The 27,218-nt window shown below is 29.4% G+C and overlaps 2 protein-coding genes across 11 annotated transcripts in view; one reads left to right on the plus strand and one right to left on the minus strand.

The window, feature by feature from the left end:
- Nucleotides 1–3,885, plus strand: part of LOC148233063 (SLIT-ROBO Rho GTPase-activating protein 1-like) — a 76,187-nt gene extending 72,302 nt beyond the window's left edge. For all 7 annotated transcript variants that reach the window (XM_088190206.1, XM_088190209.1, XM_088190207.1 and 4 more), the window contains one exon: nt 901–3,885. In XM_088190206.1, coding sequence (XP_088046332.1) covers nt 901–1,150 — 250 coding nt within the window. In that variant the 3' untranslated portion in view covers nt 1,151–3,885. The remainder of the gene's footprint in view (nt 1–900) is intronic.
- A 1,534-nt stretch (nt 3,886–5,419) lies between these two features.
- Nucleotides 5,420–27,218, minus strand: part of LOC148233065 (uncharacterized) — a 41,262-nt gene continuing 19,463 nt past the window's right edge. For 2 of the 4 annotated variants that reach the window (XM_088190050.1, XM_088190051.1), the window contains exons 3-6: nt 24,122–24,309; nt 16,406–16,507; nt 6,168–6,252; nt 5,420–6,082 (exon numbers count right to left, since the gene is read on the minus strand). In XM_088190050.1, the coding sequence (XP_088046176.1) occupies nt 5,992–6,082; nt 6,168–6,252; nt 16,406–16,507; nt 24,122–24,309 (466 nt within the window). In that variant the 3' untranslated portion in view covers nt 5,420–5,991. Of the gene's footprint in view, nt 6,099–6,167; nt 6,253–16,405; nt 16,508–24,121; nt 24,310–27,218 lie in introns of all 4 variants that reach the window. The other 2 variants (XM_088190053.1, XM_088190052.1) reach the window with 2 other exon arrangements.

Consider the following 27,218-nt stretch of genomic DNA (forward strand, 5'->3'; position numbering starts at 1 on the left):
TAGAAAATGGTTACTATGTACATAAATAAACAAAATACACAAGGCTCACTATCGAATGCATGTATAATGTTATTTTTTAAGTTTAAGAGCTTACAATGAGTAATCATAAAATATAATTGAAATAATTCATATAAAACAAAAAAAGATGGTCGATAACGCAATAACATCTGTTGATTTACCGATTTAATATAATTATTTGAATTAACGAACCAGGTACGTGTTACTCGTAAACATGTTATATTGTACATATTTAGTATTATTATGTATGAGGATTGAAAGTTAATATGGATCAAACTACCTAAACGCTAATAAAACCTATTTTGTATCTTGTGATATTCTGGGATTTGTCATGGCGATTACGTAACAATGATTATGATGCAACCGGTAATTTAACTAAATAAGTTTTGTTCCATTTTGGCGTAAAGTCATCTTATTAATCGCTCATGGCTTCTGTAAAATAATAATGAACAATAAAAACTATGCACAATAATTAGAATCTAAGCACAATATTACCACAGAGAACTGATATTGATATATCATTTTAAAATTAATTTTATAATCGTCCGAAAATATCAGTCGTGGGCGCTTGACTTCTTTATTCTTACATTTATTGTGCCATATAGCGATAATCAGTGACAGCTGGTGAAAATAGAAACAGGTGAGGCCAGGGGCCAAAAACTATATTTATTTTTTATTTTACAAATCATAATAAGTTTTTAATAAAGACAGATACCGAAAAAACAAAGACCAAGTGAATAAATGATATATGAATCCAGAAAAATATAAAATACAGTTAGAGACAAAAATAAATAGTTTAACTCTTTAGTCACTATCTTAGATTGTTGCGATCATTTGGCCGAGAATTGTGTTTTATTAATAAAAAAAATATTTTATTTACAGGGACTTATCATCGAACCACGAATCTCAAAATGATGAGTCTGCTAAGGATCACTCCGCAACTGAATCAAGCAAACTCATAACTCCCGGAATAAAAGAAGAATGTCAAAAGAGCCCTGTGCCGCCTCGGAACACCCAGAGAGTCGCCGCCAAGTTTGCCGACTTGACTCTGACGGGCGGATCGCTCAAACCGCAAATAGCAGCCAAGCCGATGATTTTAAGAAAGCCCTCGTCGACTCCTTCAGAAGATTGACATTCAGCAAACACCAGTGATGGTAAGCCGGCGATTAAGCCGAAGCCCGTGCTTGGGTCGTCCTTTAAATAATGAGTGGCCTGGGATATATAATACATAGTTGGCTTAGTTTTAATCACTTAAACAAATCTCTCACACAAAATATTGAGATATATAAAAAATACGAACGAGATTGAATGATGAATAACTGAGCCTATGATTATATAAAAATATAGTATTAATCGATCCATATTTTTAATTGCAACTTATCACTAGTGTTTTAGTGATCATTATACGCTAACGTTAAAAATGACGCTTTAATCGTTTGTAACACAATTTCATTATAAAATATGGTATATTAAAAAAAAATGATGTTCATTGTCATGGTAAAAAAAATTGGAAAAATATATTTTTTTAATTTAACGATGGAAATTAGACGACGGTATCTAGTCTCGACGAGATTCAATACTTAATAGTTAGCGTTTTGCATTTCTTTTTTTAGGCTAGGTTTAGTGACAAGTGATGTGACGACATCGGCCATCTTATATTATAAAATATATATTTTATGACAGTTTATTTTATATATATACATACATTGCATCTCTTTCATGTTAGTCAATCCATGTACTCCTCATTATATAACCCTACTCTTAAGATAGCGTTTCATTTCTTATTTTGTACCAATACAAATAATTTGTAGTTTGCTATATATGTATAACATAATTATGACTATAGTACGAAAGTATATATTTTTATTATTCTAAAAAATTAAGTACGAGTGGTTTTTTGAATGAACAGCAGCGACGGTTGTGACGGCGAAATACAGACTGAAGTTAATCGAAAATTAAATTTATTCTTTTCCTATTTTGTATGTTTATGCTTGTTTTTTTACATGTGTACATAAACTGTACGATTATGATTAAATTAAGGTTATTTGTATTATATTTTAAACGAAAAATGTCTTATTATATATTTTTTAATTATATATTTAGCACATAGTTTCATATGCATGTACCCTCGTACTATTGGCAACTTTTCGACGTATCTTGAACGAAACTCGTTGCTGGTGGTACTCGATTGAAACTGAACGAATCCGACAATATTTTAACTTAAACGTTACTCGTTTTGGTTGATTTAGTCTTCGACTGAGTAGGATCCATCTCATTTTAATATCTTCCTATTACTATGTATAATTTGTTGATGTTACTTAATAATTATATAATTTAATATTTTTGAACGTGTATTTGTTGACTTTCTTTGATCTATTATATAAACAGAAATGGCCTGGAGAATTTTGAGATGCTTTTGAAAAATTACACATCTTAAATTGATACAGCTAATAATAATTATACAACAATAAACACAAAATAAAATCTAACAGCTTGATAAGATTCATAGTGGCTAAAAACAATTTTTTAAAGGATTTTATTTTATGTATCGTTAATGCTATAGAAACTAACTTTAAGGTCATGGTATCATTTTAATAGATACAGCAGTTGAAAAATGAGATACTTTAAAAATTGTAAATTCAACAAAAAAGGATCGACTTAAATTTTCATCAATGTATTACACCTAAAAAATGAAAAGAATGATCTTTCTTTGAAAGTTATATTTTCCATAGCATCAATGGTATGTGAAATAACTGGATCTAGGATTTAATACTGTAATTAAATATATGGTATTTTAAAGTCAATTATATTATGGTTCTGTTCTGTGACAATTGAATTGTGTAGCCATCATGCATCACTGTGATTTGTATTAATGTTTCTTAATATATAAAGGATAAAATGAGTAAGCTTTCAAGTATTATTTTATCTTGATTATTACTTTTCATTATATCTCAGTAAACCATGCATAGCTTGTACCATCTCCAGGTCGTCTCCGATTATAAATATGCTAAATAAATCAGATTTTGAATGACGGTGATGGGCCACGATGAAGCAGGGTTTGTTGGTGAACAATAATACGGACGAGAATATAAGAAAATTCTTCAAAAGTAGTCGTTCAAAACGAATTAAAGACCATTTACTTATGTATAGCATAGTTTGCTACACATACACATACATATTATAAATTAATATACATATAAATGTAAGTTTTAAATCAACTTCGTAACCATATGATATATGATTAATTTATTAACATAATATTTACTTAAAGGTGCTTAATGTCTAAACTATACCTATAATCTGAATGTGTGTGTTTTCATTTTTAATTGTTGTAACTCTATAATCATATTTGAATCGTATGTGATAATTAAAATCTCACTTATAATCAAATATTTATTTTGTGATAAACTTTTACAATAGTCAACAAACAATTAACCACTTTGATAATCGAATACAACGATAAAACAATATTTTTTGCAAATTTTATATCTCACGGCGGGTTATATCACAAATTCTGCGGTTCTAAACCTAAACTATCTGTTAGCGTCGTGGGTTACTTGAATTTAATGTACCGTTTATTGTAATATGTATGTATACATTTGTATAATAATAGTGTCAGAATGTGACCAAATAGTTATTATAAATATAGGCGTAGACGTTGAATAAAGTTGACTTTATTCTCATATAATCTGAATAGAGGAAAATGTAGTTTTTATTTTGTGGCTACCTGATGCTGATCGTGTAATCGAGCTCTCTCTTTCTCTCTATATGAACGAGGCTGTATAGTGCATATGAAAAGGTTTAATGAATACTTCATTTGTATCCTATTTGTGTTGAATGAGCGAAATAAAATTTTGTCAAATAAAATTATCTATTATTTATGCATGGTTTTCTAAACACTTTCTTACTTCCAAATGAATATAAGAAGCACACAATTGTATAAAAGTATGACAATATCATTTTATAAGAGTAAATGATATTTAAAATAATAATTATAGATTAATTCTTAACATTTACCGGACAAAAACATTGCTGCGCTCCAATTTATTTAATCACAAAAATTAAACTTCTTACATATTATTTATATATTCTTTATTTAGGGTAAACTCTGTGCCCGTCACAGATGTTGGGACCACTACCTGAAAAATATGCTCGTTACCGAGCGTTCCCACTGCAACGGCGCTGACAAATTTTTGACTTCTGAATAGTGATACATATTTTTGTGCCCTCCTATTGACCAACGTTTGGTTTGAATATACTTTGACCAATGCTCTCATATCAGAAGTTCGTTATAATATCGATAAGGATAGCTATAATATTTTTTAAAGGTAGTGTAATATCAACTGCTTTAGAAAAGGCAGACAAAGGCTTTAGAAAATAGAAAATATATTGGGCATGACATACATACATGTCTTTGGACTTCTAAAGGTTAACAAGTAACTAGTATATAAAACGGCATAATACTTGTATGTACTCTTTATTTATTTTATTATTGGTACAATACTAATAATATGTTAATTATTCTTCTTTATTACAATACATATTTAGTTAGAATGTAACGGCTCTCACTTTCCCTTTGTGAAGTTTTCTAGTGCAAATTAAAATAATAAGGTTTGTGTTCACCAGATGTTGCAGTCAGCTCTGTTTTATACAAAAAACAGTAAGAGACACATCCGTACATTTTATTCGTGGAAATTCTATCGCAAGTTTCACTAATGACCAAATATAATATGTATTTTTCTCTTTGAAAATACCCACACAAAATTAAATATTACTTGGAATGAATTAAAAATACCTCTCATAATTAGAAACTTGAAAATATTATATTATGATGACAATCTGTTCGAGTTAAATCAATAAAACACAAAATGACATGCAAAATATGGGCCGGTATCTATTGTTACTACCGAATTTTTCAAAATTTTATTCAACAACAATTAATAATAATAATTACGCTAAAGTTTTAGCCAATGTCTCAGGTAGAACCTTTAATTAAATTATAATATTTCTAGCAAAGTATAAAAAAATACTTACGAAGTTGCAAACGGAAGTAAAAGTTCAAGTGATTTTATTACGGCAGTGTTCCGACTTCGACTACAATTCTTACATTAATTAATATTATTAGTATTTGAGACTATTTCTTCATAGACTATTTCTATATTAAAATGTCTGCTTTACATCTCTCTTCTATTTCGTTTATTAAGAAATCTCTTATTTCAGCTAAAGTTTTTGCGAAATACAACCGCAGCAGAAAAACATTGTTGTCTTATACGCCATGTCGTTGGACCCCTAATATTGCCGTCTTTTTCTGAACGATCAACCTATTTTGTAACAAGTTTATTCACTATTATGTAAATGTTTCTCTTACAATGCGAGGTTATGAAAAGAACGAGTCATTGCAGAAAGTTGAAATAATTTATTTTTATTATATATATAATAAATATTAACAATTATATACGTAGAACAACTTTAACACACAGCTTAAATATTACACATACATTTGTATTTATTATAATTTTTTGATTAAATTATTGTTATACATACATAATTATAATAATATACATTACATTGAAATGTAATAATATTATAAAACGATGTTGAAATTGACACAAAGAATATGAATCGTTTGATTAAATCAAAGCAAATAGACAATCACACAGGTACTCGATCGGGTCAACGTTGTGAGATATCATATACGTGCTTCTCAAAGTTTACAACTAGCATTATATTAGTTTAAATATGTTTGTATGATGTATATGTATATAATTTTGGCAAATTTTTATTATTAATCATCCATTTATATACATGATGTATGTCATATAAATGCAATCCGGTATGTGTAATCATATGATGCGCCTCTTAATGTATATTGTATTGAATATGCTGCTCGTTTTTATACACACGTTGTTTAATACTCGTGGATGTGCAAACCCGGCGGGCACATATCGGAGGTGGTTGTTCCGGTCCAGACGCCTACCGGCGTCCCAACCCAGCCCACAGCAGCGCCGGATCATGGCTGTTAGCCCCGCGCAGCTCCACTGGGCCAGGATCCTCGACGAATGATCTGCAAAGGGAGCGGTCTGTTAAGAGTAAGATATCCCAGAAAGCGGTCGATAAAGCGTGCGATTATTTTTACTAGTGATTTTTACCTTACGCGGTGCGACGGTCGGTGGGAGCGCAGGGCGTGTAGGTAGGCAGCTGTGGCTGATGGTCGAGGTCCTTCTCTTAGAATACCTGCAATGAAATATTAAAAATATTCAATTTCTTAATTTCTTGATAAAATATTAATTTTAAAAAATATCTACTTAGGAGTTATTTTTATTATAAATCTTTTGAAGGAAATCAACTCCAGAGTTTCACACGGAAGTGTATTGGGACCGGTATTCTATCTAATATATACAGCTGATCTGTTAAAGATAGGATCTGCAACAGTAGCGATACAGCTGTGATCGCTTCTCATCATGATGACCCATTGAAAGCGTCAGATAACCTCCAGAGAAACCTTCACGGAATCGAACAATGGTTGAAAAGTTGAAGAATGGAAGCAACGTAATGTTCACATTGAATAAAAGACTTGCCCAAATGTTTCGCTAAATGGTAAAATATTACAACAAAAAAAAGAGGTAAAATACTAAAGGCTCAAATGGCTCAAATTCCACTATCGCCATCATCCAGCGATTCCAAAACAAGGTTTTACGAGTGCTAATCGACGCTCCACGGTATATTTCTAATGATGTAATACATAACGACCTTATCAAAGAATTCATTAAAGATGAAATAACGAACAAATAAATGACATACAGGGACAGATTATTTTGAAATTTCTGGATAATGCCGAAACAAATATTTCTTGTGTGTGTTGCGATAGACCGTTGGCGTTCCGCGTTGCAATATGTAGTAAGACGGACATTTTGCAATTTAAAAAAACTACTGTTATTAGGTTGAGCATACTCATATTCATTTGTTCCATTAGCTCTTTTATAATTATTAACAATAATAAAAACATCTGATTATCATGACTTGACAGGTTTCCCCAATGCGTCACGATGACCATTAATTAAAAAAACAATTATGATGCACACCTAAAATAAATGAGCAACATTCCACATAATATTTTCCAGCTCCTCATAGCAGTCACTGAAAATATCATTGTCTTTTCCGAGCTCATTGGACGTCATTTCAGCTTTTATCAGGGGGGGTTTTAGTGGGTGAAAATCATTCACTGCTACCAATCAGCAATGCTGGTTGGAGTGTCTTTTGAAGATTTCCCCCTAAGAAAAGGGGAGGACACAAACTTTGGCCAGTCAATATTTTTTAATATTTCGATTTCAATAAAATCGTGTCGTCACCATCACAGTTGTAACGTTTAGTTATCTAACTTTCATATTAAGACTTTACGACCTACAATAAGTGAGAATCGAATGAAGCATATCTAAACCGAATTTTGACAAAAAACAATTATTTTTACTCAGAAGCTAAAAATTCACGTCAAAAGCAATAAAATCGTGTCGGCGCCGATAATTGTGATAATGTGATAATTGTTTTTGCACCCTCCTATTAACCAAAATACGGTTTGAATATACTTTGATCAGCCCTATTATATTAGAACTCCATAGTAATATTGCGAAGGATAGCCATCATATTTTTAAGGCGTAATATCGAAGTGCAGACAAACTATGTAGCATTATGCGAGATGCAACCGATTATTTTCCCCGAAGGGATGAGTTCGCTTAGTTTGTATTTTGGACTTAACTCAATAAGAGTTCTAAAATTATAATTAGTTTTAGAACTTTCATTAGGTTAGGCTTGTGTTTGAACAGTAAATGGGCGTTTTGCAATCGAGTTTCATAGACATTTTCAATCATATTTTCGCTAGTAGAAATATATATCTATTAGTAAAAATATATTTGAACTTTACTAGTGAAAATATAACTTTACCAAAAAATACAAATTCACTGTAACATTTATACATCGCATGTAAATTAAAATGACATATTTAAAAATTATTTTCGAGATAAATTCGAGACTGTTTTTTAGATTTTCTTTGAGGGATAACGTGAGAATTTCTGGTTTAGAATCAGGGATGTCATTTCAGATTTTCTTAAGGGAGTGGGGATTTTTTTTTTTAAAATCATTAAAATTCATAGTATTTCTCTAAATGACATGCATTTTTTTTAATGCAAAAGAAGCGTTCTCAAATGCTCCCAAACGTTCTAGCCGCAATGTGTAATAATTACGGACGTGATGGCGGCTCTCTAGGGCGTGTTACCCTAAGTGTGGTCCGAGGAACATTTGTCAAAAAACAAATTAAAATTTTCTCGTTTGACTATGGTTGCGAATTATTTTTAAAGAAATTAAATTATCTTGCGCTCAAAACATTAGTATTTGTATCTATTTGTATCTATTGAAACTCTCTTATTAATTTTAATGAATTAATTAAAATTAGCGCCAACTATTGTGGTGTAATTAATTATTTTGTCAGATTCTACTTTGAGATTATACATGACAACACATTTTTCGCAAGTGGAATGAATTGTATTACTGAGTCACATAGAACTATCAAATATTTCATTCTAGGGTTGGCATTTCAGTGCTGGCTTGCTAACTTAACAAGGCGTATATAAGGACCTCTTATAGATGCTTTGTTAGGTTGCATGCAGTAGATTTAAATTGAGATGTGCAATTTTTTCCTACTTCATATATATAGAAAAATCAACATTAATAATTTATTAGCCATTTTTCACGACGATATTTATACTTGATATATATTTATACACTAAGGTGTTTTACTGAAATTAAATGAATAATAGTAATTATTAACTATAGATATCTTAGACAAAAATGTAAATTAAAAAAAATAGCTTTGAACCCATGATCTATCAACTAATAACTAGCAACGAAAAAAATATCAATAAATAAAACGATTATTTTTATAGAAGAATCTCACACATTTTAATGATTAGGTTAGTACTATTAATTGGTTAATTTTATCCTTCGTTGTTTTTTAATAAGAAAACGATGTCAGTAATATTTTAATATTGTTCGCAAATCATCATAATTGTTTGATTTTAAAGCCTAGTATACACCATGAGACATTTTTGTGACACAATGTTTAAAATAATGCCCTGAAACTATAAAAGACCGCCAGAGATAGACACCCAAAACAATGATTGTCAAGAAAAATCTTATCAGTCGGGAGCTTTTTATACAGTGAGTGTCTTTTTTGGAAGATGGTTCTGATGTTGAGGTTGCAAGGTATTAAAAAGATTTTGAAAATCGTCGTAAGTAGTAAATTATTTTGTCCTCAATCAGACTAGCTGTAACTTTGTGGTTCCTTTCCAGTGTATATTATTATACAGGTTTATAGTATACATTTAGAATTTATAAGCAATTGGTGTTAAACTTAATTGAAAAGTATGTGAAGCATACATATGCTTGTCTAGATTCTAAAGGATTATGCTACATTACGCAAATAAAATTGTCAAGATGAACATACTGTTATGCTTTCTGAAGCTGTGTACCATAGTGTAGTATTTACATAACACATAATTAAACCGGTTTTCATTTGTGAATTATGTCTATAGTGTAGCACATAAATGCTCAATCAAAATGGCATATTATTTAATTAGTGCATTATCATTTTTTTAGTAATGTAATTGAACTATAGCTCATAACAATATATAAAATATAAATTGTGCATCAAATATATCAACTAGAATTACAGTTGATTAGACTTTGCCTATTACTTGATGCGGAAATAATTTCCTATAAATTTCATCTTGAGAGATTGCGTCAATTTTCCTAACAAAGCGATCCATGATAGTTTAAAATATGGAGCCACAAGTATAGTATATGTATACATATTTAAAACTTGTTATTATATATTATATACATAGATATGACTGTTCTGTTTTTTTTGTGAATGTAAGCAAATCCAAATGATATGTGCACATGTGCACATGTGCACAGGACAAAGAGGTGTTCAGATGACAATATCAAAGGTATGATACAATAGTAATGAGATATCGCGTAGCATTCGGTAAAGCGTGTTATCCTATGTCGCAGTACGATTTAGTCCTGTTTGTTTCGTACAATAATAAATAGGTCGCTGCGCATCGTGTGGGTCGTCATTAGGTCGTCATGGTAACAAAGTTTTCCTTTGGATTTTCCACCACTCGCCCAATTTGTACAAACTCACATCTGGACTTACATTTAAGTAAAATCTTAATAAATTGAGATCCAGCATCTTTTTGAATAAACAAAAATAGATACCGATACTCTAGCTCTAGGATAAGGATTTAATTAGACGCATTTTAATTCATCGCTATACTAGTAGATAGAGTCTCCAATTACTCGAACCAACAACTACTCGAGTATCAAATATTAAAATTTTAAAATACTCGAGTACTCGAGTACTTTCGAGTATTTACCAAATGTATCAAAATAGCTATTATTCAAATTCGTGCAAATATAAATAAATAAATAAAATACTTAGTATGTTAATTTTTACAATTATTTTAACTTCACGAACATACTTTTTAAAAACAATAATGCAAAAAGTGTCTCGAATTTAATATTACTGCTAACCTTTGGTTTTATTATTCCCGTTATGGAAAAAACCCTTTCCGTTGCTGTTGATGTTGGTCTTATTGTCATTAACGCGTTGGATAAGGCTTCTAATTTATATCTGTTCGCTTTTTATAGATATAAAATTTTTTGAACTCTCTTTTTATGTTCTCTTCTTTCATTCCCTTCTCTGCTTTTCTCTTATTTATTTCGACTATTGACAAAATAGCATTTTGTAATTCTTCTTGAATAGATTTTTTTTCTTAACAATATAGAATATTCTACTCCTTCTGATTAATGCGTGGAATTTAAATCTATATCCTTCGAAGATGTATTTGGGTGAATCCCTTTCACTCTAGAGCTAAACGGTTTGCAAAGAACTGACTTTACTTTAAATACCTTTAAAACACATAATTGTTTTGATTTATATTTTAAGCTGAGGGATCAGTATAAACAATTTACAACACTTTACGCTACAACTGCATAGTCATAAAACCTAAAAAAAAATTTTGTTGATATTTCATATTGTTCATTGCCATAAATTAGATAAGTCGGGACTGTCGAACAGAAAACACAATATCTAGGTGGTGTTGGTCGTACCCACTAACATAGCCGACGACCGGAACTATGCAACTATGGAACTATGAAAAAATTATACCTGATAGTAACCGCTGTAACTCGGGACTTCGGGCATAAACGCCAAATAAAAGCAAGACGTTAACTTTTACCGGACCGAGTTAAAGTTATTTTTGTTTCTGAAATATTTTAAATTTTTTTAATTTCGAGTATTAATCGAGTAATTTTCAAAATACTCGATTATCAAGTACTTGAAAAATAGACAAAAATACTCGAGTATCGAGTACTCGATTACTCGAATTGGAGACTCTACTAGTAGATAGTGAGAGTTAAAAAAAAGTTATTAATGAGTTATTATTGAGCATAGATATATACAGTCTCTAGATCCTTATTATGTGTATTTATATACACAATGTACTTGTGTATATAAATATCCATTGTAAAGCAAATTATGTTTAAATTGCTCCTTGCAATAGCTCCCTTGACAATATTTTAACTACGCCCCTGACCTCAACGGTTGACCCGTAAATGCGTAGTGTTCGCGAAAATTGGCACTCACAGGTTGTCGTTTCACGTGGTTTAAGTTGGCGTAAGTTTCACGCGGACGAACCAGATTCGAGTCGTAGCCAACTTTATAATCCAGACATTACGGAAAATTTCTAGGGGAAACTGCCAATATAGCGTGGAGGGGGCTGCTGAAATTATGTACCTGGACAAGTCGGTGTGTCTGTTTAGTTGGGTCCGTCCGCCACTGAATACGTTTTATTATAACAGTGTCAGTTTTAATCAACGGGGTTAGTTCAAAATTTCGTAATTAAGGTTATCAAATTCCATTAGCACGTACGACACGTCAGAGTAATCCTTTGTTAAACGTAGTGATAGGCGTCTCTTGGTTGAATAATATTTTTTTAATTTGATAGATGAAATTAGGCTATCATCGCCTGGCAGATTACTCTATTACATCATGACGTTCCAACAATATATTATACATACATATATGTAGTACTAAAATATTGATTATTTCACGCGATTAATTTCATACTCTGTACAAGTATCCAGGGTCCATTAGAGTAATTCAATATGTTGGAAAAACTAGATCCCGTGTGAAATTCAATCACATTTATTTATATCATCTCACAAAGATTCTCTTACACATAAAGATAATTATGTTTTATGGAAAAAAAATACATTAAAGAGTATTAGCTGATAGAGGAATGGAAAATTTGCTTCTATATTAAATTTATGACTATATTAGAAGTTCACATAACGGTTCTTTTTCTGGATCAGCTGAACTGTTAAGTAATTAGCATGTTTCGAAAGTTCGAGCTGCATAAGAAAACAATAGGAGAATGCTTAAAACGAGAACATAAACCGAGTTGATTAATATTTGCGGTTCGTTTGTTTGAAGTGCTACCATTGAGTAAATTAAGAAAGCTATTATCACTGATGTGCCTCCAGAATCATCTCATAAGTATCAAACGATATTAATTATTCGTTACGTTTAGTGAATTGGAATTTAATTAAAGAACGTTATTTTTATAAGCTTTTATTTTATTTGTAAATAAATTGTTAGCCGTCTTTTAAATGTGTTACAAGAATCAAAATTGAAGTTTAAAAACTGTGTGGTACAAGGCTACGGATAATGGAGTCAATATGTAATGACAGTATATTGGTATGTAAGCATTTGCTTTGCGTGAAAATAGCAATTGTATATTTTCTGATCGTGGAAACTATACATGTTTAAATATTGTAGGAGTGGATTCACCAGAATCTTGCAAACAAGCAATAACTTTCTTTGGTAGTGTCCAGAAAATTTATAAATTTTTTAGTGAAAGTCCAAAAACATAGTAGATTTAGTATACTAATCCTTATACAACATTTTAATAAATTTAAAATCTTTGCGATCTGCTTAAAGTGAAATTGATTTAAAAAGCCTTTACGTTAATTCCTTCTTTTGCACAAAAACAGATTCCTGCTTTTGAAAAATATTTGGCTGAATTTGAATGTGTTTTTATGCCTACAGTTTGTCTGAAAATTCCAGCAAAAAAATCTCAATATTTATGTATTATATGTATTATAGAAAAAGATTATATTGCGAACTTAATTAGTGATATAGAAAAAAATTAAAAAAGTGCAATTAAAAATAAAATTACTATTGAATTTGAAATAAATCGTCGATTAAAAGACCAAAAATCTTCTGAAGAATATTTTCATTTAAACATTTTTGAGAAAATTATCAATTTCTTTACTTTGCAATTTTTTGATGCTATTTTGAAGACAATTTTATTGTTATAGAAATATGATAAATCAATATATAGATGTACCTATATACTGATTTATTTCAGGTATAAGTTCCGTTAGCCCTATGTTATACATATTATACAAGAAATAAAAAGAGTGGAACATTGCCTTCAAAAGCACCCATTTTCTAGGTAATACTTTCACTATAAGCATTATTATTCAAAGGGACAGATTGTAGTGTTTTGATGCGGTTCCATTTGTGTTAAAATTTGTTTACAAATTATTGTTGACTACTGCTTTTGAACGTTTAAAAAATATTAGACATGAGAGAAAATATTCAACGAATGTAAATTAGTAGCAGTAAATTAAATGATTTTATAGATTGTATTATCGGTAATTTGACAACTAGATTTAATGCAGCAAAATATAAAAATAATACATCAGTTTCACGTGCTTATTCCTAAAAGAAAATCAAGAAAAAAGTCTCGAATTTATCCCGAAAATATTTTTTTAAATATGTCATTTCAGTAAAATCATATCGAAATACATTTTCACCAGCAGATACATATTTTGACTAGTGAAAATATAAATTATCTGGCAGGTGCTAGTAAAATTATATGATTTCAACTTTTCTATATGTAGTAAAATATATATATTTTTATTTGGTGTATAAATGTTATAGTGAATGTGTATTTTTTGGTGAAGTTATATTTTTACTAGTAAAGACCAAATGCATTTTCACCAGTAAATATATATTTCTACTAGCGAAAATATAATTTAACTCATAGGTGGTAATATGCTACTCTAAAATGTCTATGAAACTCAAATAGACAGTTGCGAAACGTCCATTTGCTGTTCAAACCTAAACCTTACCCAATGATAGTTTTAGAACTTAAAACTAAATATATTTTTAGAGCTTTTATTAGTTCAAGTTCAAAATACAAACTAAGCCAACTCATCTCTCAGAAGAAAATAAGTGGAAGTATAAGTATAGACATCGTATCTCACATATATGTGGATCAATCCACAGTTGGTCTACATTTCGATATAACACTATGTTTTAAAAATATGATAGCTATCCTTACCGATATTACTATGGACTTCTAATATAAGAGGGCTGATTAAAGTATATTCAAACCAAAATTTGGTCAATAGGAGAGCGCAAAAACAATTATTACTTCTCAGAAGGCAAAAATTCACGTCAAAAGCAATAAAATCGTGTCGCAGTGGGAACGCTTGGTAACGAATTTTGAAGGGCCTCGAAAATATTGCTTCGGGCTTCGCATTTTCTGTGAAAAGCCCTGCACGTGTGCAGGGCTTTTCACAGAATCACTGTGATTTTTTTTTAATCATTACCTTAAGGAATCTTAACAACAGATATTGGCGAAATTTGCTAGTCTGCAAATGCGAATAATCAAATTTAATTTATACGGTTGAGGTAAATTTTAATGAATTATTTCTAATTCTAAACATTCAATTCGCTTTTCACGTGACTAACGTAACGTGATTCGGCCGCACAGGAAGTTCCGAAAGTCGCCGGAAACGTCACGGGGCGTATCTCCACTTTTTACACATTAGCGATGGAACTAGGTCTCGACCGTAATTGGGTACCGAAAATGGATTCTATGTATATCATTTTTATACTAAATTATCGGTTTTTTGTGTGTGTATATTATAGCACACTATTATTATGTATAGAGTGTGCAGTGATACAGTTTTAATTATGATATATACCCTTTCGGACGATAAATTATTCTAAATATAACCATAATTACGTAGTTTTCTATTTATATTTGGCTATCAAAATATCTGATTAGATGTTTTTATTTATACATAGCTAATATTTTTTTTTCAAATTTGGAAACATAAACTAAAATCGTGTAATATATTTTTATTTAATTATTTTTTAGTTATCTATGTAAAGTATACATAAGATATTACAAATTGTATCAGTTAAAAAAATTCGCCCTAAAACGGACACAAAAGCTTCATTATTCAATGTTTACTTGGAATCGAAAAAAATATAAGAACAACGGTTCGATTTTCGCATTGGCAGCTTTCATGGAAATATAGTATTGTTATTTTATAATAAAACATGTAATCAATATTAAAAAATCAAACGTTTGTAATTTATTACATTTTTTAGTCCATGCTTGATTTAGGCAAATTGTATAATGAATATATTTTTATGTTGCTGATATTTTGTGAGCTTATATATTTTTAGTTAAATAATCATTATAAAATAAACACAGATTTGTGTGTTATATAATAAGTTTTGTCTCGAATGGAATTAATTTATTATCAATAATTTTTATATTTCATTTTAATTGCAAATGTAGTATGTATGAGATACAGATCATGAGTTTTAGAAGATTAAAACTTTTATTAGCAATTTTAGTGAAGAAAAAATTATTGATAATAAAATGCTGTTTATATAGATTAACTCTTTGCGCGGTATCGCCGTACATGTACGGCGATCGATCTTTCACGGCGTTTTGATGTATCCCATATAGTTATATATTTACATATATAACTGAAGAAATAAAAAATATTATATTTATATATTATTTTTTTAAATTTGATTTGATGTAATCGATTTTTATAGAAAATAAATGGACATAACATAAAATATTGATATAAAAAAAATCCAATACGTAAAATAAATTCACGAAATAACACTAAAACTGCTTCCCATCTGATCTCGCCTCTATGTTATTTATTTAATATCACCAATGAAGCAGCAGATTAAAGAAAAATAGTGATATATGTATGTGCTTTGATATGGATGCATTGAATTACATTGTGAATTAGTTCCAAAATTAGTTTCAGTAAGAACTGTAAACTTTTGGCTACTCCCACGTATATACTATGTCTCTCGTAATTTATCTTTTTGTCGGTATTTAGTTAACGCTTTTCATAATTGAAACTCACTGGCTATTAATTAAACGAAAATATTTCCTCGGCAAATATCGTATTCGTATTACGCTTCAGTTCTTTGACTCACCGTGATGAGAGTGGGTGTTCTGAATCACTGAGGGCTGATCAGCCATTGACTCCAGTTGCTCTCTTAATCCGTTGAAGTATTGTTCTACGTTGCTCAGGACTCCTGTAAAAAATAATTAAAAACAAGATCAATATCAATTACATTATTAAGAAAACAATTTAAATTTTGCATAATATTGATATTACTATTATACATATTGTCGATTTCGAAGAAGACAATCATAATTTAATAATAAAAAATAATAAAACAACTTAAAAATCAATAAAAAGATGCGTAGCGTTTGTTACTTAATATTATATTTTTTCCGAAAAAGGGTCAATACTATACTAAGTGATTTATATATACGAAAATTAAAATGTTATGATTAGGATAAAAGGTATTATAAGAAAATATTTTCACTATTCACATAATTTTATTCTAAATCTTTTTTAAAAATAAATAATTACAAATAAATATATTCTAATAACTGATAATTTAAACCATATTGACATACAAATTATATCAATATTTTTATGAAGATATTTAAATATATATAAATATAAAAAATGTCGATTGTATGTAGATATAAATATAATATACGTGTATCGACTTGCGAGGTAAATAAAGAGTAATATCTGATATATCTTATATTGCTAGTAGTTGTATATATAAATATCAAAAAACGATTTCATAAAATACAACAATATTATTTTTTAATGTCATAAAACGACACCTGAAACGAGTTCACAATTTTAATTAAAAATCATATTTGTTTGAGTCTGTGAAAATGTATTGTATATTTAACGCGAAACGTCTATGAATGAATAATGTACTTCATAATTATTTTTTCTTTATGTTCAAACACGCAATCGGACGTAACGATACATTTAACGACCATTATCGTTGATATGATGAATGATAATATTATAAGTAAGCCATTTGGGTGCGTCAATTTAAATGTAATTTAAATATTTTAATAATCGTCAAATTCTCAGTAAAAGGATGTACATATTACATTTTAATATTTAAAAAGTACTTAAATAATTATATTTCCCACATATGTACGTATGTATAATATGTATAAAATGGAATATGAAATAATGTCGCTAAGTCGGATTGAATAATTTTTTTTAATTTGTACAATAAAAAAAGTTAGACATTTATCTCATAGCTTATAGTTCATGGCCTAGTAGATTAGAAGGATGAGGTAAAATATAGTGCAGAGCGTGTCTTAGGGCAAAAAACTAAAGTTCAACAAGCATAATAAAAATTGATAGAAATTAATAAACAAACTTAATTGGTTATTCAGACAAAAATAATGTATACATAAAAAAATCAGATTAAAACCCACGTTGTTTATGTGTTTTTTTATATTATTTATTAAAAATAGAGCTCTAAATTTAAACAAATTCGCATTAAATTGCATACATTTACGTATTACCCTAACTGTGACAAATAAACTGCACGGTTTGTTTTTTCTGGTTCTTTGTGGGTTTATATGCTTTTTTATTTACATAATGGAATGTATGTATGAATGTAAATTGAAAGTGAGAGTAAACACCACAAATTGAAATTAATAGGGTTCTTTCGTGTGTTCATAAAGATACGTTTGCATATCTGCATATAAAATAAGGTGGAATAATAAAGTTTGGAAGCAAATTTAACAACACTTATGATAAATTCAGATGCAATATTATGTTGATATTTCAGTGTGAAATAAATCCATTCAAATATATAATGGTGTTCATTATAATTAAGTGAGTTCAATTTTGACTATTATCACGTGTGATTAATATCTTAACACATTGAATACCTTGTGCACAAATTTATGCGTTGAAACCTTGCGTTGCGTCGGTGTGCACAAATCAATATCATATAATAAAATCACACGCCAAACTGCATACTAACCGTAAAGTATTCATTTAGTGCTCTAGCCAAATGTCACTAAATAATTTTAAAAAATCGATATCCAAAATTCCAGAGGCGCAAAACTAGGGTAAAAAAAAATCGTTTCAAAGAGATGGAGCACAGCTAACTATGTGAATCAATATATTGTCAGCTGTTGCTACCTTACATTTTTCATATTTTGAACAAAATAAATTTAAAATCCTTTTTGGATTATTGAAAATCGAGATTTAAGTTCGCCGATAGGCAAATTTTATGACCAACTCTGTGGAAAGCCCCCATACATTTTTGCAATATCCTGATTCTCACGCCTCTGCGTGGGAATCGGCAGATAGCAAAAATGTTTTTTCAGTTTTTTCTTATCTGATTATCAATGTAGTTCTTAGATATCCAGAACAAAGATAAGTTTGATTAGAGTGGTTGACAATTTGCTGCTTTTCAAATACTTCCCATCTCTATTAAAAGTCTCCAAGAAAGCATGTATATTTTTAAACATACGGCACAGACCCACACGTACATGCAGTGGTTGTAAAATATTTAAAATATTCATATAAATATAAATTTTATTTTTAATAAAAAAGAGCTTTATGAAAATTTTCGATGAATCAACAAATTTATCGAAAACTGAGAATCTCGATTTCTCTAAAAAAATTCTATTGTCACTGAAAGCTACACTGAACAATGTTTAATTTCACTATTTTTTCGCGGACATATCAGAGAATAAATGCGGATAGTTCAATGCTATTTTAATCGGAAAAGGAGAGATGTATATTTATAAGATAAAGTAAAGTAAACAATTGTGGAATTTGGAAAAATATATACAGCTATACACGTCGATGCAGTTGTATAGATTTATATTGAGGCATAGATTAAACAAATTGTGGTATAGTACTTGTATTGGCTGTGTACTATTTTTCAACTAGAAAAGAAATACATATTTGAGGATAAAAAAAAACACTAAATGATGCAATGCAAACAGTATCTCAAGTTTTTAGTAAATGTAAATAGTAGCTTACAGAACACAGTATCTTGCTGGTTTAAATGCAATATGTTTATAACTAACATAAAATCTCGGATGTTTTTATGATTATATATTTTCATCAATTGAGTGGCAATTTAGTCTTTATTTACTACTATTTTTCTCCCACACACAATACATAATTACTTTCTTTTCCATCAACGTCATAAAATATAAATAAATCTCATCTATCCGAAAACGAACTCAAACACACGCGGTCTTAATGCTTAAATGATAGTATGTGGACATATAAATTTATGGCATCTTTCTCTTATAGACTATATAAATTCAATCTAACCGTTTGCCGCAGAGATAGTTAAATTATCGGTACAAAGGCCAGGGTTAAATAGATGATAAGTATGCACAAAATGTGTTTTTTTATTCAGGAATTAAATTGAACTGACAAGTGACATAAAAATATTTCGATAGCTCAAAGAATACATTTAGGCAATCAAAGAAAAAGTTAAGATTTCGATAATATAAAGCATAAATTGATAAAATCATTACAAAAAATATTTAATAATATTAGTTTTTTCACTTTTATGGTGTAATACAAATTAATTATTTTACTGGGTTTGAAAAAATAGAATTTATTGTTCTATGGCAAATAAATCAGTTTTTAATTTTACACATGAATATAATTATCTTATCTTTATGGAAAAAATCGCGTTTTATTGTAGTTAAGTTCCTGTTATAATATTCACATTTCAAATCGAAATGGAACAGGAAAAAAAAATACTTAAAATAATTATTATCTAAATATTATAGTATGAGTTGTAAAAAAGCTTTCTATTTTAATGAATTATCACATTACACGCCACTAGGAATGAAACACATTACTTAGAAACTAAAAAAAACACCTTCTCCCTTTATAAGAGTAAGTAAAATTTCTATTTTTTGTATGATATTTATGCGCGTTTTGCATTATATTGTATTTTGATCCGAAAAGGTTAGTAGCTACAATGTAATAGTTATTTTATTATAATTTAATTTAAATTTTTTTGGAAAATTCTGCACAGGTAAAAGTGCGTTGAAAAAGTATATATCGTTGATTATATGTAATTCAGGTCAATTCTCTATTTCGTATATTATTTATTTGTATTATATTACATATACTGCGTTTGATTCAATGGATGTAATATTTACTAAATCGTTTAAATGATCGCAATGACTGATATTAAAACATGAAATGTATAGCATTAGCGTATCATCAGTACGCATCGGTAATTATCGTTGGCAACCCCTGCTTTTTTCTCAGTAAACCTCGACCCGACATTCATATTTCGGCTTAACTGCCAATTATCGCGATTTCGGCTTAACTCCGCACTATTTCGCGGAAAAGCGGTTAATTTCCGACCCACCACGCAATCGATGTCGGTTCAACGGAGAGTGACCTAGACTAGACTATGATATACAATGTTTTCCCAGACGCCGTTGGTAATTCATAATACGATCTCGTAAATATCGCATTTGCCTGATGAAATTGTCTCATAGCTTCATAAGTAAAACCGCCGGTTCCGAAGGCTTTGTTACGGTGGAAAATTGACACTTATGACTCGACGGGAAACCCAGTTATATTGTTCATAAAACATTATTTGTAATTTTAACACATTGCCCATCCGTGACCCCGACAATATTAAAAATAAATCGCCAGATATTTCTTTGTATTTTTTTACTACTGTATAACATGCTAGTTATAAAAGATCATGTAAATAATGCGATTTACAATAATTAGTGCTTGGGCCACTGATTCTACAAGATTGCACTGCTGAAAATATGTAACGCTGATTTCTTGGACCATAAACTGCTAATTTAGATTCTAATCCGATTATTCGTATATCCGAATATTGATTATATGATTCGAAAATTTAGTGTTCGTTCGCTAGCTGCGGTAGCTCACGGTAGTGAGGAACCGACGAGTAGTTCATTCATAATTATATTGGAACAATTTGATTTTTTTAAATTAATGTTACACTCAAACACACTTGCGCATTTTACTAACGGAAGTTACAGATTTCTTCAAAAAAGATAAAATAAATTTATATAAATTATTATTCTAGATTATGAAAATCTAGAAAAAACTTATCTGAGATGATCGGTTGCGATTATAATTATATAATAATAACAAATTCTGATCTCATAGGCATGATATAAATTTAAAAACACTAGGGTTCATATAGGATTCGAATCCAGGTCTTTCAGGTAATAGTCGCCGACTTATACCACACGATTACTGTGCTGGTTATTCAAATATTTTATCGTTAAATATTCGATACACGAATTGTTAAAAATTAAAAATACTAAGATTTTTTTGAACTTATATAGGTAAAAGCAATTGTATACTTATTGGAGTCAGAAGCAATAATAAAATAAATAACATGTCCGCATGCAACGGATGAAGTTAATCGCGACTAAAACCATAAATATTTTATTGATGATTTGAAAGTTTGTTTAACTTGTATAAATATGTACATACATATGTATGTAAAAGTAATAAAATATCTTTATCTGATATTGATAGAATATATATGTAGTATATTTTTATATCATCTTTTTTATAGAAATATAAAATATATAACATTATTTATTAATATATTATGTTTTCCATGTGTACTAAATATAGTTCGTTAAAGCATATTATTCTTAGCGTCATATATGTCAATACAATATTATTTATATATGACGCTTTGAATAACATATATTTAAATATAATCTACATCTTTGGTTTTAACATACATATTTATATGTAAATATTATTTAGTTAAAATACAATGATGACAAAACGAATTAGATGAGGCTTTGTGAATATTAAAGACGAACTCAACAAACGTGATTTTTTGAAATAATAGACTAAAGTATTTTAAAATATTACCAGTAATATATACATGTGGCTAACAACTATCATTAACATGTAAGCTATTGAGTAGTTAAATAACGTGAGACTTTAAAGTAAATTTAGCATTTTTCCTCTTTAAATATTTTTTATTTTCCATATTATTATAAGTTGTTGATAAGTTGCTTATTTATAAGTTGTTGATTGTGTTTACCTGGTTGTAAAAGCTTAGACTAATGTCTCTTACGTAGTAACAAATGATTTACGATAAATAAAATATTTTTAGTAAAAAATATATAATATATTTCAAAAAATATTTTACTTACTAAAACTGTAGACCAATTTTTGAGCGAATTTCTTATATATTTTTTTAAAGAACTACTATTTCACCCATATTATTTTTATCAGACCGCAAAGTCCAGATTTTTCTTTATAAAATAAGCTATTATCGAAACCTATTAAACCACGCTGAGTCATTTAACCAAATACGATACTTCGCGTACTCTTTAATCTCCACGACGAGAGCTTGCGAAAAAATAAATCTATGCAATTAACACATAATGAGCGCAAAAACAAAATATTGTCGCCAAGGGAGTCACCATTAAAGCAACTTAAAGTGTTCCTTTCATATTAATAAAATTCCATTTTTGTTCAAGTATACACTAAAACATCTGATGTTAAAATCAATTAGATACCTGGCATCTTTATATTGATTTTGCTATAGTATATACGTATTTAATTATTAAGAATATTTGAAAAACATCGTGACTTTACAGGTTGCCCCAATGCGTCACGATACTCGTAAAAATAAATAATACATTGTATTATTAAAATACCTAAAAAGGGATTAAAAATAATAATTAAATAATTAAATGATACGAACTAGACCAGCTCCTCGTAGCTGACATTAAATAGCAATATGCAATGTAGCGTATTAAGGAGCCGGATAGGCGAGCCGGCTAGTGCGACTTCCTGGCTAACGGCCATCAGAAAAGGATGCGATCGTGATTCTCGAAAACGTTCCGAAATTCCTAGAGATTAGTGTGATTGTCGACAGCACTCTTCAATAGTTTTAAGAAATACTTAGCGACATACCACTTTTTACGAAAACTCATTGAATCGTATCCCAACGCTCCTAAAAGGAAAGCGCTGGAATACAAGAACGGATATAAACCAAAAATATTTATATAAAGGTATCTCAAATACCTTTTCTAAACTTTTTAGATTGAGAGGGAGAATTTGTTTTATGGGGAATTCAAATTATAAATCCTGATTTAAGAATAGTGTCATAGAGTTCCTCATAGTGAAGCTGAGCATCTTGGAAGATTTATCAAAAGTGATTCTAAGATTCTTAGTGAAAGTTTCGCAAACCAAAATGTTCCCACGAATAATCTAATAGTGAACGGAAAGAGAAAATGACACAGAATTGGACTTTCTGACATTAGAGGACAGAGGCCATCTCTACACAGAATCTAAGGAGCCCGCAACAGATCGAATGCATTAAAAAAAATTTAAATCATCTGCATACATAATAAGACTTGAATTTATTTATATTTATTTTATTAATAAATGATTAGCAAAGGGCCAGGTTGGACCCCTGAGGAACCTCCGAAGGATTTAAATACTTTTTCGACAATTGGCCGCCATAGTTAACAGCGTTCAAGCAATCGAAGTCCGACAATTTTTTTTAATAATAACCCATGCCAAACCTTGTTAAAATATTAGATGCCATTGAAACATTAAGTTTCTGCATATTTTTATTATTTTTTTATCAGCAAAGTAAAATATATTTTACAAATTTAAAAAAAGGGTTTATTTTTTATTTCTTTTTTGTGCAGCGGTGCAAAAAGGTGCATAAATATATTAAATTTAAGTATCATTTTTTCACGAATTTGTAACATCATATATATAAATAATTTATTTCGCAACTAGTAACTAGTTTATCATATAAAGAATGAAGTAATAAAAAGAGTGTATGTACCTAAGTACTCACCGACACTGAGGTATGGGGAAGCCGCCGGTTGGGATCTGCGCGAAATGAGCCCTCCCATATTTTCGGACTCTGCCATCATGGGGTCACCGCCGATTTGCCATCCGGGTCTCATCAGCACCCCTCTGCCACCCTTAGCCACCATCGCCGCACGCAAACCAGACCTCTTGCTCTCCGACCTGTTGATATTAGCACGAACATTTTAAGTCCGACAAAGCATACATAATTCCGAGAATTACAACGTTGGTCTCTAATACTTAGATTTATAAAGCGTTTACCCAGAAACGTTGCTTTTAGATAAACGAATTATTATTTGCGGTGCTTTTATATGTAGACAAAACGCAGACCTTAAAATGGTTGTTTTTATCTCGGCGAGACAATGTTTTGCAAAGAGGTATTCACCACAAATTAGATTGATGACGCTTTCTCACGCCTTCTAGTCTTACTTTGGTTAAAAGCGAGGATTGCTAGTAGTATCATACATTTTCATTCCAAGCTTTTAAATAGTATTTTTACTTTGTAAAAAAAAAAGACTTGTGATCGATTGATTTGTGATTCTAATGAAATATTATGTTCCAGGCATTCTAATTTATCGAGAAATGAGAATTATTATTTTCACTTCTCAATAAGTTTTGATAAATAAAAAAATACGTGTAACATATAATATGTGATTATAATAATTATGTATATGATTGTTGATATCTATGTATTATTGATAATCAGAGAACTGGATGATCGTTAAAGAGAGCAAATTTTATTCATAAATAATATCAATAGTATGATGATTTGATATTTATAATAATCGAAGGACCAGAACGGATCGATTTACTTCAATTACTATATTATATGAAAAAAATTCGGGCTCTCGTATTGATACCCAAATTGTAGATAAAATTTTCAATAACGACTGTTATTACAATAAATTTTCAATATTTCGAGCAAGATAAAAAAAGCCCTTTGGATTAAGTTCTTTGATTATCAAAGCAAAGATAAGAAAATTAGAGTAGTTGAGAAAATCGTAAACTTTTTTGCCATTTCAATAATTTCCACCTCTAAAAAATGCTTTCAAAAAATCAAGCATATTTAAAAAAATCTGGCATGCACCTACTCTTTCTTATGCAAATGCAGTGACTTTGAAACATTTAAAAATATTCGTAAAAAAATATTTTTCGACAAAAAAATACTCGAGAAATAAGAATTAAAAAATAATTTATGGAAACAAACACTTGCCATGATTTATTGGTACAATTTTAATAATTTTCTGAATTTTATTCCTTAACTCATTGCGTACGGTGTGCACAAATTTGTGCGTTTCAGAAACCTGCCGTTGCGTCGGTGTGCACAAATTTGTGCGTTTCGTCATTTTAACTTCATACGAAAAAAACCCACGTAAACTGCGTATTTACTGTAACTTATTTATTTAGGGATTTACCTACAGATGTTACTAATATCATATTAACTAATAATAGTTCAAAAAAGTAGAAATTCTAAATTCCAGAGGCTCAAAACTCGGGTAAAATAAATTCGTTTCAAGATGTATGTTTACATATATATATACAATTTTTTTCTATGGAATTATCTCACATATTATTTATTAGAAATAGTGAAATCACTCAATACCAAATTGCGAATCACGTATCAATAATATATAAATATATTTAAATAATTTTTAACACTTAACGGTCGATTTACGCGGCGATATTCGAAAGACACCCAACCGTCCAATTTCGAACAAATGTAACGTTTCCGTTAGGCTAAGCGCACGCTGTTATAAAAATGTTAACGAAAAACCCCACCTTATCGGTTTGATTCAGGTAAAGATGGTAATTTTTTTAGAGATATGTTTCTTGAAATTCTTATCTACAAAATTACAAAAAACCCAAAATATTCAAAGGTAACCGCATAAAAAAAAAGAAATGTTGAGCTAGACCTAATATCTAAGTACATATTATCAACCCGAAGCATTATAACAAAATAATCAGTGATTCTCAACTTTTAATTGCGTTAATTTATTTTACAACTTTTTGCATTATTATATTTTATTAGGTTTACAATATATTTTTGTAATGCTTATTTATTTCGTACTCCTTCATTTATTGATACTATTTTCTAAGAAATAAATTACAGTAAATCAAATTCATATTTTTATAATATAAAATATAACGTTTTTTATTTATCATTATTTTCTGTTATATTATTTATATATATGTATGTAGAGGTATCGTGGGCATTTAAATGCAGATTCATCAATCCCAAATGTGATATTTTATAATATTTAGACCTGAAATGATCCCGATCTGTTCAAATTAAATAAACTGTTCTCAACATGTTTTCAATTACCAACACATTGAATACCGGGCATTATTCCTAAAAATGGAGCGTGCGGCGGGGATTATTTGCAAAAATTAGGACTTTAATTTGTGTAACTATCCAAGCACATTGGTGGTTCGAATCTATATTGGATGCGAAGTATACAGTAAGTGCGCGTTTTTCATTATTTTAACACATTGCGTACCGTGTGGTAAAAATACAAAAAGTGGTAAATATATAATATTAAAGCAATAAAATGTTTAGAATCACTGATAATTTTTAATTATATTAAATATACTATATAAAATAATAATACATAAATTATAACAGAAATATAAAATAATAATACATAAACAATAAAAGATTACATTTAGCCATAGGCAAACGTTACGTTTGTTCGAAATTGGACAATTGGGTGTCGTGCAAATATCGCTGCGTAACTTGACCGTCAAGTGTTAAAAATTTTGAATTGATTGTATAGGTCACAAAATTAGATATTTTCGGTTTCTATTATATACAACAGTATTTTATCATCATTTTATTATTATCTTTATGGTTTTTATTCAAAAATATATATATTTGGTTATTCTAAACTAAAAATTATATTTTATTTTATTGGTACGCGATCCACAGTTTGACGTTTACTGATTTTATCATTGCGAATACAAAAAAACGATCATCATAAATCTGTTTTTAAAATTTGACGTTAAAACGTTGACTAATTAAAGAGTTACGATGTTTTAAAAAAAATAAGTTTGTATCCTAATTTTCGCAAATA

Source organism: Plectrocnemia conspersa, unplaced genomic scaffold (genome assembly GCF_051122295.1).
Source record: "Plectrocnemia conspersa isolate PC_06_02 unplaced genomic scaffold, ASM5112229v1 ptg000008l, whole genome shotgun sequence".
Lineage (NCBI taxonomy): Eukaryota > Metazoa > Arthropoda > Insecta > Trichoptera > Polycentropodidae > Plectrocnemia > Plectrocnemia conspersa.